General features: G+C 35.9%; 1 protein-coding gene across 7 annotated transcripts in view; it reads left to right on the plus strand.

Annotated features, from left to right (window-relative positions):
- ARAP2 (ArfGAP with RhoGAP domain, ankyrin repeat and PH domain 2) overlaps nucleotides 1-12854 on the plus strand; it is a 795317-nt gene that overhangs the window by 664547 nt on the left and 117916 nt on the right. For all 7 annotated transcript variants that reach the window (XM_081527801.1, XM_081528170.1, XM_081527881.1 and 4 more), the window contains one exon: nucleotides 6000-6178. In XM_081527801.1, the coding sequence (XP_081383927.1) occupies nucleotides 6000-6178 (179 nt within the window). The remainder of the gene's footprint in view (nucleotides 1-5999; nucleotides 6179-12854) is intronic.

A 12854-nucleotide genomic window follows, 5' to 3' on the forward strand; every position in this document is an offset into this window, starting at 1 on the left:
CAGCTTTCTTGATAGCCCAACTCTCACATCCGTACATGACTACTGGAAAAACCATAGCCTTGAGTAGACGGACCTTTGTTGACAAAGTAATGTCTCTGTCTCTGCTTTTTAATATGCTATCTAGGTTGGTCATAACTTTCCTTCCAAGGAGTAAACGTCTTTTAATTTCATGGCTACTCAGCCGTAAAAAAGAATGAAATAATGCCATTTGTAGCAACATGGATGAAACTTGAGACTATCATGCTAAATGACAAAAGTCAGAAAGAGAAAGACAAATACAATATGATGTCACTTATATGTGGAATCTAAAATATGGTGCAAAACAGAAGTAGATTCAGATGCAGAGATCAGAGTTGTGGTTGCCAAGGGGTAGAAAGGGTGAGGAATAGACTGGGAGTTTGGGGTTGGCAGATGCAAACTATTACATTTAGAATGGATAAACAATAAAGTCCTATATAGCACAGGGAACTATATCCAGTCTCCTGGGACAAACCGTAATGGAAAAGAATATTTTTTAAAATGAATGTGTATATATGTATAACTGAATTATTTTGTTATACAGCAAAAATCGGCACAACATTGTAAATCAACTATACTTCAATAAAAAAAAAAAATTCTGAGTAGTCATTCCCTTTCAAGGACCATTTTTGGTACCGCTCCTTAACTGCAGATTCCATGTTATGTGTCCACCTTAGCGGTTCTAGACTCCTGGGAGGCAAGTGAGTCAGTCTCTTAATTCTGTTTGTGTACAGCATCATACAGCCCTCTAGTGGCAGCTGTGAAACTGCAAAACTAAACTTTTTTTTTTTTTTTTTAAAAGAACACTTGGGAATTTGGGATGAGAAGGATATAAATTTTCTTTACCTGTGTTGGGCAAACAGACTTACCTGTTTTGAAATCTTCCTTGTTTTCAGAAGCAAAGCATGGAGCATTTGTCATCTGGAGGAAGAACTAGAGGAGTGAAAGTTCTCCTTGGTGTACTTTGATTGCCTGTCATAATATAACAGACCTCAAACTTTGGGGTCACTGTTGAACCTTTTCCTACCTTGTTTGCATCCAGGCCAGATTCAGCAAATCTTAGCAGTTTGACTTTGGAAATATGCCTGGGTTCTAACCAGTTCTCAGTACCTCCACCATTCTCACTCTCCCACAAACCACCTTTTTTGGGGATGATTGTCATAACTTCCCATGATCAACAGCAGTCCTATTTTCATTATGGTTGTCAGAGAGATCCTCCAGCAAGAAAATCAGGTCCTGTCTCCCACTTCAGATGCTCTGTTGTCTTTCTAGCTCACCGAGAGTGAAGTCCCTGTGAGATCCAGAAACCCATGCAGGGTCTCGCCTGTGTTTCGTCTGTGCTCGCCCTCACGCACCATGCTGCAACTACAGGGGCCTCTTGGCCTGTGAACATGCCAAACCTATGGTTGCCTTGGCACTTGCTGCTTTCTGTGTCCTAGATCACTCTTCCTCCTGTCATCCTCCCCCTTTGCTCACTTCCACTTCTTTAGGCTTTTGCAAAATCACCTTCTTCCTGAGCTTTTTTCTGTTATCCTACATAAAATAATACTTTCTGTGCCCTTCTTCCTGTGGTGTATTTTATCCCATTGCATTGTCAGTGTGTAATATATATCTATGTTTTATTGCCTTCCTTCTTTCACAAGAATGTAAACTTCTGGAGATTAAGGCCAGGATCTGTCTTGTTCACTGCTTCATTCCTGGTATTCAGAATAGGGCTTAGAACATAGCTGGAACTAAGGGGACATTTGTATGAATGAATCATTATCCATTATAAGAATAACCATAGTGTGTAATAATTCATTCTCTAATATTGATCATGGGTTACATTGAGGAATTTTTAATTAGGTTATATCAAAATTTAAGAGTACATATGAATTTTGTTAGCTTCTTTTATTCATGTTTTACATGGCCCTTGTGTAGCAATCCCTCATGTAATCAATCCTGTTTTGCTAATGAATGTGCCTACTGCTAAATCCAGTAGTCTAGAAGGATGCTAAGTATCTTCTGTTGATTTTTTTTAACCTTTTTATTTGTGTACTTTGAGTTGACATCCCAGAAAACCTTAACTAGCTTGAGGTTTGAGGGGATTGCTAATGGTTTTTATTTACATTCTATCATAATCACAAGAAAGTGGCAATTTTGTTTTCTCTATCCTTTTTCTTTTCTTTTTGCAACCTGAAATGCTCTATTCGGAGCAAAGCCATGTCCCAGTCAGAGCATATTCTCAGAGGGAATGATGCTTAGCACAGTGCTAATAAGATCAAGATAGACACTCAGTAAACATTTGTTTTTGGAAAGAATAAAAGTATGAATAGCACGCAAAATCCAGCATAATATACAGCTTTGCCTGTGCTCAAAGTGAAATCATTATTTGTTTTGGGATATTGTGACTTGTCAAAGCATATTCCCCATGTCCAAGTATGCACACTTTGCAAATACCAATGACACTTGTAATCTCTTTTATTGTGTTTGAATTGTCTGTATCACTGTTTAAATCCTTTGGCATGCGTTATTAAGTATAAACTGAACATTAATATTCAATCCTGTTCTTCATGATTGTTACTTCCTATTAGCAAGTGAGAACCTCAGGAGCTAGAGAATTCTTCTAGGCTATAAGGGCACCATTTGTTGAGATGGAGTCATAATATATTTAAGACTAACATTAATGCAATTGCCAATTTCAAATTATATCCTGATAAACTGAGATATCTGCTAATAGTAGTTTGAAAACCAAAATCACTTTGGCCCAGTTCATTAAATTATGGCCTACATTTCAAAGTCAGCGATTTATGTGGATTAGCATAAATAAACAAACAGAAAACATTATATACCATTACTTGGCAGGAATATCGGTGTGTACTTGCTGCTGCTGCTAAGTTGCTTCAGTCGTGTCTGACTCTGTGTGACCCCATAGACGGCAGCCCACCAGGCTCCCCCGTCCCTGGGATTCTCCAGGCAAGAACACTGGAGTGGGTTGCCATTTCCTTCTCCAATGCATGAAAGTGAAAAGTGAAAGTGAAGTCACTCAGTCGTGTCCGACTCTGAGCGATCCCATGACTGCAGCCTACCAGTCTCCTCCGTCCATGGGATTTTCCAGGCAAGAGTACTGGAGTGGGTTGCCATTGCCTTCTCCGTGTGTGTACTTAATGATCACAAATAATCACCAAGTTGAAAGTGTGTTGCTGTTACTGAAAATGTAATACATTATCCCAGAGCAGTCTATCTGTGCAGATGTAAAATGTAGAGTAGGGTTTCCCAAGTGGCTCAATGTTGAAGAATCCTCCTGCCAATGTAGGAGACGTGGGTTCGATCCCTGGGTTGAGAAGATCCCCTGGAGAAGAAAATGGCAACCCACTCCAGTATTCGTGCCTGGGAAATCCCATAGACAGAGGAGCCTGTTGGGCTACATTTCATGGGGTCCCAAAATGTCGGGCACAATTTAGTAACCAAACAGTAACAAAATGTAGAGTAGCTACTATGGATTGACATAGGCTTAGTTTCCTGAATATTTTCATGTCTTTCACTTTATAATGATGCTGGAGAAACTTGAGAGATATTTTGTCCTGATATATAGGAATAAACACTGTTACTTGGGGATTATGTAATACCTGCAATAAAATATCGTTAAATGAGTTTTTAATAAATATTTTGGCCTTGGTTATTAAAGACACAACTAAATAGCTTTGGTAGTTTTGAAGGTGAGCGAAAATAAAGATACTTTAAAAATTAAGACTTGTATTATAAAATAACTGGGGCTCCATGTTGAAATGTAAGTAAGTCTAATATGGAGACTGAATTGCAATCTACAATGACATAACCTCTAACCAGACCTGTCTTAAAAGGATCTGAGATACCAGGCAGTTTCACAAACTTGGGTCCACCTTACTCTTTCCTTCTCAAAAATTTTTCCTACCTGGAATTCAGTCTTTTTTTTTTTTATCCCTTTTCATCTTGATAAAACCACTTTTACATTTTTTTTTTTCCTAGCCCATTTCCAGCCTCTTAGAATCAGTTATACCTCAAGTGTATACCATTTCTTCTCCTTTTACATTAAACACTTATCCACAATCATGAGTATTCTTTTGTATGGATTGCCTTTATTCACATATTGCTATCCTTCTGCCTAGATGCTCATGCTAGGGTGCTGAAAATCTCAGGTAGTTCTGTTAATAGAACCTTCTGTTTTCTTTGGTAGATCCATGATTCCAAGCTACCTTTTATTCTGAGTAATTAATTTTTTGATGAACACCTGTCAAACATACTCAAATGTATTCAGAACCAGAGCTGCTTTTTCCATTTTCATTGTACTTTAAGTCTCTATTGCCTTATTCCTGACCTTCTGCCTTCCAGTTTGTTTGTCATCATCCTAGTCTTGTCCCTTTCTTGCTAAGAATTCTGAAATGGTTTTCTTTTGCTTCCATAATAAAGACCAAATTCCTTACCCTAGGCACTGTAGGATCTCCAGCTATATTTCCCATCACTTCTTTGTGAGTTCAAAATTATAAATTTACTTATTTATAAATTATCCCCTGAGCAGATAGATGTTCGTTGTTTCTGTTTCCTCTGCTTGAAATACTATTTTGCTTGTTTTTCTTCCAAACTCCAGTGTTTTTTTTTTAATTCCTTCTCATCCTCAAGACCTCACACAAATATCCTGTTTTTTTTTTTTTTCTTTTTTTTCCCCTCATAGTGTCAAGAACAATTGTCTGATACTTAAAACATTTGATTCTCCTAATTTTAATACTAGCTTGCTATATGACCTTCAGCAAATCACTTACCTCCTTTGAGTTGCTGCTGCTGCTGCTGCTGCTAAGTCGCTTCAGTCGTGTCTGACTCTGTGCGACCCCATAGATGGCAGCCCACCAGGCTCCGCTGTCCCTGGGATTCTCCAGGCAAGAATACTGGAGTGGGTTGCCATTTCCTTCTCCAGTGCATGAAAGGGAAAAGTGAAAGTGAAGTTGCTCAGTTGTGTCCGACAGCGACCCCATGGACTGTAGCCTACCAGGCTCATCCCTCCATGGGATTTTCCAGGCAAGAGTACTGGAGTGGGGTGCCATTGCCTTCTCCGCCTTTGAGTTGATTCATATATTATTTGATACCATTTGTATGACATTTACAGTATTCTGTGTTCTATGATCTGTTCAGATCTAACTTGACTTAACAACTTTGATTGCTCTTTGGGGAGTGGATTGAATTCCTTTGTAACACAATGTGTTATAGTTGAAGATCATGTAGTTTTTGTGGAAAGAGTGAGAGAACAAGTTTTAACAGATGAGATGCTATTGTTAGTGAAAGGTATTGGTGAGTGAATATCAAGGCAAGCACACTCTTGAGTTGGTTCCAAATGCCTGCTAGAAAGCAAGCTTTTCTGGATATTTTAGTAACTGTATTGCTGGGTACAATCTGTTACCTGTTCAGTAGCGTATTACTTTCTTATATTAAAAAAGACAATCCAGTCTCATGAGTAATCTAACAATGCTGCTTAGATGTTAACATGGATATGCATCACCTGGAGATCTTAAAATGAAGATTCTGATTCATCCATTCTGGAGGAGGGCTGGGATTTTGCATTTCTATTCAACTTCCAGGTGAAGCCAGTGATGTTGGTTATAGGACAACTGAGTACAGTCGGCCCTCTGTAACCTTGGGTCCCACAGTGAGGATGTTTTTGATTCTTGGTTGGTGGAATCTGCAGTTGGTGAACTTGGGGATACACGGGGCTCACTGTTATGGAACTTGAGCATCTGTGGAGTTAGGTATCCCAGGGGGCGTCCTGAAACTAGCTGCCTGTAAATACTGAGGAATGACTAATAACCTAACAGAATTGGGCTGTTGCCCTGCCAACAGTAGCATTCAGATTGTGGTTGTGGGGAAGGATCTGTAAATGATCTGTTCCAGAGAAAGTCAGTCTCGTTCCACATTTCTATGTGTTTATAACTTATTAAGCATGGGTGTATATTTTCTCCTGTTTTTATTTTCAGAGGAAAGAAATGACTGGATCAGGCTACTATTAAATGCACTGAAGTTACAGGCCCTTTCTTCGCAGTCTCAAGCTGCTATTGCACCTGAGAAATGTGGATATCTTGAACTTAGAGGCTATAAAGCTAAAATTTTTACTGTGTTAAGCGGAAACAGTGTGTGGCTTTGCAAAAATGAACAGGTGAGCCATGTTACAGTGATTGCATATTGTGGTTCCTTACAAAGATGACAAACTACAGTCACAGCCATGCTTTGTTTGACTTATTAGTGTTTTACTGATGGAGGTTTGCTATGCTTTATATATTCCTCTAAATGTAACAGAGTTGCTCTGTTGAATTTTCTCAGCTCCACTAGCAGCAGGAAGGTAATCTACATCAAATTTGAGACTAGACATCACTCTTTGAAAGAACTGAGGAAATAGAATCAATGAAAATTGAGTTTTGAAAAGTATTCTTTAGCTGAAGTAACATTACAAAACTATATGAGAGAATAATTAAGAACCAGTTAACCATTATAACTGTTGAAGAAATAGAACTCGTTCTGTGCCTGTTGTAATTCTTTTGTTTTGTGACAGAAAATTATAAAGGAGGCACAGGTAACATATTTTCTTGAATTTACAGGATTTTGGTTTATTTGTTTTGCAGCAGTTATGTCACTTGCAGAGGAGATAATTTACTAGAAGCAAGTGTTTGATATACACACAAACACCCATATGCACATGCATACATATACATATCACATAAATAAATAAGATAAATTGTTGGGATATTCATGTTGGTTAACATAAAAGGATTCAGTGGAGACTGTAAACGTTTTTAGGAGACTGACGTTAAAGTTTTAGCAAATTCTGTTAACTTCACTTGATTCTGTTGACTTTTTTTCTAACATATCTGGCTTTTAATAGGTATAAGAAAATTACTTTCTTACCCCTTTTTAGGAATGAATTTTTAATCTTTTAGCCTAGAATATATTAGATGGCTAAATCATTATCTATGGAATTAAGTGATGTGTTTGGATATCTGATCTAAGATGAAGTTACTTTGTGATAAATTATAATGGGTTATGTTAAGGTAAAATATAAATGCTGACTACTTTCATAACAAAATAGAGATAACAACTCAAAATAAATAGTAGTTTCAAAAAAATTAACTATAAGATCTTTATCCAAGCTTTCCTGTGAACTTTAGTGTGAACTTCTTCATTACAGTTTTGGGGATAAGATTTCTTAGCCAATTAACTGTGGAAAGCATCATTGAGCAGTGTTGGCATATTAATAAGTTGGATAGTTAGCATATTCTTCAAGAAGAGTAGTGATGTACAGCTTAATAATGTGTATGAATTGAATATGAACATTTTCAGTGTGTGAAGTAAGATGATTAAAACTTTTTTAAAAAATGGAATAAAGATTAGAAATACATAATTTGCATGTATCAGAATGGAAGTTTCTCTGCCAAATTAATGGAAGTTTTCATTTTTTACTTGCACAGACCTTATGGACTTCAATTTACTAGTTTCACTGTTTACATTACTTAGATTGCCTGAGTTTACGTTATCCTTTAAAAGTAGGTGTTTTTAAAGTTTTGTTAATACTTTTTTGTTATCAAGAAATTATATGCAAGTCTTGCTTTCATATTAATATTTCAGCATGAAATGCTTTTGGTGCATTTGGTCAACAAATGGTGATCATTTGTTAGGTACCAGGTACTATGCTAATTAATTTATAAACATTTCTTTTTCATCTTCCCCACAAATGTGGGAGAAGATATTCTCATCCATGTTTTATAGATGAGGAGAATGAGGATTAAGTAACTTGTTAAAGGGTTACAGTTCATCATGCAGAGTTTAATTTAAAACAAGAACTTTATAACTCTAAGCCCAGCTTCTTAGTCACTATATCAAAGTGTCTTTTTAAAGTGTATGTTTAAAAGAAAATTTTTGGCTTATGACCATTTAGAAATAGCCTAAGGACTCTTTCCTTGAATAACTTAGTTGCCTAGGTGGTTCAGAGTATGCATTCAGTAAACATGTCAGGCACTCGTAAAGCAATGCATTGACTGAGGAGGACACAGTCTTCTTTTCCAGGAAGAAAAGTCTAATGACATCTAATGAAGTCTGGGAATTAGAAACACTTTCATATACAAGTAATAAATGTAATGTCCTTAAAAAAATAAATTATTTGTTCTGGACTCTTCCTCATCTTTTAAGAAGAAAACCTAATTTTAATGAGTGTATATTTCAAGACTTTTTCAATGCATTAACATGCCTATTTATGCACCCTTAGAAAGTGCATAACGACTGTTTGAATATGTGATCTTAAAAGATTGCATCATATTATATGGAGCTAGGTCTTAAGGGACTTGGTCTTGAGTCATGTCTTCAGGAACTAGTTGGCTCAAGACTAGATCGATACATTAAGGAAGGCCCTTCATGGTTAAGCCTTGACATATTCCAGTTTCATCTATTTTATATTCTGGTGTATATCTTTCTTTCCAAAGGAAAATTGCTCATGGGTCTTCTCACTTGGTTGAGCAGATTGTGTAAAGAGCTTGAGTGATGGGCTAAATAAGGAGCCCTTCTCTTGAATGCAGAGGTCTCTTAGCTGTGTTTTAGGAAAAAGCATTAAAAGATAGTGAAATAGTTAGATGTAGAAGTTTTATACACACAATACATGAAGTGATCTTATTTTTTTTAAATGATAGGGAAAAAACTGTGAAAATGTAAGAGGTGTTAGATTTGAGTCTCTGCAACTTAATTTGTATTGGATCTAATTTAAGTATATGCATCAAAACTTAATTTTAAAAACAGTGATTTTTATTGCCCACATAACTTAAAGTATAAATAGAATAAAAAATCTGATGTATACCCCCCTCCCTCACATATGAACTGTTTCCATTTTTCTTGCCTCTATTTATACATATGATAGTTTTACTAATTTACTTTGGAAGTCTCTCCAGAGGGAGTAAACAAACAGTGGATAGAGGTGGAAGAGTAGCTGCTCCAGCTTATGTTGAAGTGTTATTAAAATGCAAGGTCAGAAGCTTATTTAGAGCAAAGAAGATTGGACTGGATGGTAGCAGTCCTGGGTTTTCATTCTTGCTCTGCTAATGATTGGCTCAGATAATTAAACTAATCTCTTTCTGTTTGAATGGCATCCTGTGAAAAAGAGAGTGGGGTTACTATCTCTAATGCCATTATTTACATTTCACGTTAAAGTTCCAGATATCTGGGCTCTTTTCAGACCCATTGACTTAGAATTCCTGGAGCTTGCGATTGGAATCTCCATTCCTGTAAAGCATCCCAGTTGACTCAGTGACTGCTGACAAAAACCACACACAGTAAAACACTGCTCTGTGGGTTTTTCTTCTTTAAAAATTATAAGCATTCAGTGAAAGAGATAAGGTATTTCTGGAGCTGGAAAATGTATAGAGCTCTCCTTTGTCAGCGCTGCTTTAGTTTGTCCTTTCTCATCTTGGGCTCGCTATACCTCTTTTTGTGGTTAACTTTCATTTGGAAGTGAATCTTTTTCCTGATGGAACATTTTGGAATGTGGGAACATTTAAGTAGAAAGTTAAAATCTTTATTAGTGATAATAAGTTTTTAAATTTTGAAGAACTGGTCTCAATATATTGTGAAGGGTTGTAAACTACAGCTACTGTTTTGGGTTGTTTTTTTTATTTCTACAAAAATTTCAATAATTTTTATGTAAAATTTTAATTTTTCAGTTTATAAATTATATGATGACTATTTAATTTCTTTTTCTTAATGCAAACTTTTATTACCAGAGTGTGATCTATTGGAGAGATTAAAACTCCATTTGCAAAGTCAGCATAAAAGTGCTTGAAAAACAATTTGAAATTCTTAGTTTACATAAGTTCTTTTAACTCTGTGTATATGTCTGGACATTTACTCTGATTTTGTGGATTATTGTTCATCTTTTCTGGTGCTTTTCCTCTACTTCCAATAGGTGGCTTTAAGATTTCCATGTCAAACATCTGTACAGATATACTTTTAGTACCTTTTCGTTTTTTCTGGGTCCATCTACTAAATCAAGAACTTAAGTTTTGTAAGTTGAAATGGCTGTTAGAATGGATTATCTGAACTATGGTCTTATTTTTGAAGTTCTTTACTTTTTAAGAAAAGTAGCATGATAATAGCAAGGAGATAGCAGTCTGCACATTCTTATCTACAGTTCACTGCCAGATCTAAACTCTACGCAATTAACATGAACTTTTCATTTTATCAGGCTTCCCTGATAGCTCAGTTGGTAAAGAATCTGTCTGCAGTGCAGGAGACCTGTTTGATTCCTGGGTTGGGAAGATAACCTGGAGAAGGGATAGGCTACCCACCCCAGTATTCTTGGGCTTCGCTTGTAGCTCAGTTGGTAAAGAATCCACCTGCAATGCAGAAGACCTGGGTTCGATCCCTGAGTGGGAAGATCCTCTGGAGGAGGGAAAGGCTACCCACTCCAGTATCCTGGCCTGGAGAATTCCAAGGACTGTATAGTCTATGGGGTCGCAGAGTCGGATTTGACTGAGTGACTTTCACTTCACTTTGCATTTTATCAGTTGCCCAGTTCAAAGATTCACTTTTTAATATCTTTCTTTCCCTTTCATTTTTTAGCAGATTGTTGAAATTAACTTGACGTAGCTTCAAAGTAGGAGAAATGCCTGAGGGAATATTAGGATTTTTTCTTTTTTTTTGCATAGGCTATATGAAGATATGTATAAAAACATTTGTTAGAAAAATGCAAAGTAGAAACAGATACCAAAATTCTTTACCTGATTAGTGGCAAAACACTGGTGCTATTATAATTATTATATTATTAATATATATTATTATTATATAAATTGAATGTTATCTGTTTAAATGCTTACACCCTCTCACAACCCACCCACACCCATGTGTTTAATTTTTGCACATTTTCTTCTATTCCTTGTTTCTGCTTCCATTTATATACCTACAATATATTATGATAGTTTTTCCATATTGTTACTTCAACTTTGTTTAACATGAATTGTGTGATAGGATTTGTACAGGTTATGTTACTGTCACCGTGTTTCTGTATTTGTTCATCCATTTTACAAAAATTTATTGGTTACCTCTTCCTTCCTAAGTGCTGCTCTAGATACTAGGTGCTCAGTGGTAACAAAAGGTCCCCCTGCTCTTTGGGAACTTACCTTCCGTTGAGAGTAACACATCGTGATACATAAATGAGCGAGATTTCTGAGAGCCTTCTGTCTGTCTATAGCCTTTTCTTTCTTTTTGATTAACTTTTTGGGCAAGAATCCCTATGACCCTTTCCTAAAGAATTGCTTGTGTTTAAAATGCTCTTAGGTACCTAAATAAGTACTAGCTTCATTTTTAACGTTGACAGTGTTATAATTTTTATATTCCCAACTTAAGACTGTGACAATTTCCTTTATTCACCACATGCCCATAGGAATTCCAGGCAAGTAGCTGACAGTAAACATTTGTAGAATGAAATTGTTGAATTAATAGTCATTTATAGCTGTTTTCAGGACTAGAGAGCTTATAGTTGAGAAAAGTTTTTATTTTAATATTATTTTCTTTATGAATTTTCATTTTTTCCTATTTATTGGAATTATTTTGTTGTTTCTGACTATTTGAACTCTTCATATAATATAGATATTAATCTTCATGTCATATTTTCTTCAACTGGTTTTCTAAGCTGTTGCTTCTTCTGCATTTTCACTTAATTTTTGTTGCATAGAAATTTTGTTTATAGAAATTGTGGGGTTTTTTAATCAGTTCAAAGCTTATAGACTTTCTGTATTTTGAAAAATAATTATTTCATACATTTATTTATTTTGATGTGGATGTAGTATATAAGCCAGTATTTCAAAATTTTATATAGGTAATGAAATAAGAACATTCACTGATGTATATATGTATGTAGTATTATATATAAGGTATTGCTGCTTGAGGGAAATTTCTGCAAATAGATATGAGGCGAATTGAAGAGAATTGACTTTGTTTCCATTTGTGATGTTGTCCTGACAGTCAGCCTCCCATTTTTTCCTGATGAGTTTTTGAATATCATGTTAATATTAGGGACTTCATTACAACCAGATGTCTTGCTTGGTGGGTTTGTGTATCCATTTAATGATAATTGTGGCATTGAGGTTTTAACTACATTCACTTGATTAAACATTCTCAAATCCGGGTATAACAAGAGATTCATTCCCCCAATGTAATGTTCCCCTGTGTCTGGTATGGGAATGAAATTCTAATAGAATTTAAATAGACCCCATAGGGCTCTGGCTTGCATGGTGCAGAAGGAAGCAGCAGGATGGAGGTGGTGGCCTCAAATTCTCTGGGTTCTATATCTGGCCAAACTCTGCATCTGGTGTTTGCCCAGAAGTCTGGTGCCAATGTCACACAATGCCACATCTGTTTTCCACAAATGTCTAAGCACCGAGTTCTTAAATTCCTGGCAGGAAAACCTGGCATCCGTATTTCCAAAAATAGATTTGAGATTTTAGCAAATTTGGAGTTAATAAACCCTTCTTTAATTTTTCTGTTTAGGAATGAAACCATTATTTGGCTCTTTCACTTTGTAGTTTTAAAAGGTAGCTCGAGCCAGGCTCTGTTACTACAAATTTGTACAAATAATCCATTTCTCTGTCTTGGTAAATATTTGTCACTTATTCTAACATGAATGTTGAATATGGAATCATTGGTGTGGATACTTCCAGTCACTGTAAATGGATATATTCTTATTGAAGACAAATTCTGTATTCAGAACCTTCAAATGAGAGGACTGTCTGGACGTGTTAGTCTCTCAACTTGTATTTCTTCATTCAATTTTTATAGCAATGCTATAAAAGGTAGATACT

This window comes from Giraffa tippelskirchi, chromosome 1 (assembly GCF_054371585.1).
Source record: "Giraffa tippelskirchi isolate mGirTip1 chromosome 1, T2T-mGirTip1v1.2.pri, whole genome shotgun sequence".
Lineage (NCBI taxonomy): Eukaryota > Metazoa > Chordata > Mammalia > Artiodactyla > Giraffidae > Giraffa > Giraffa tippelskirchi.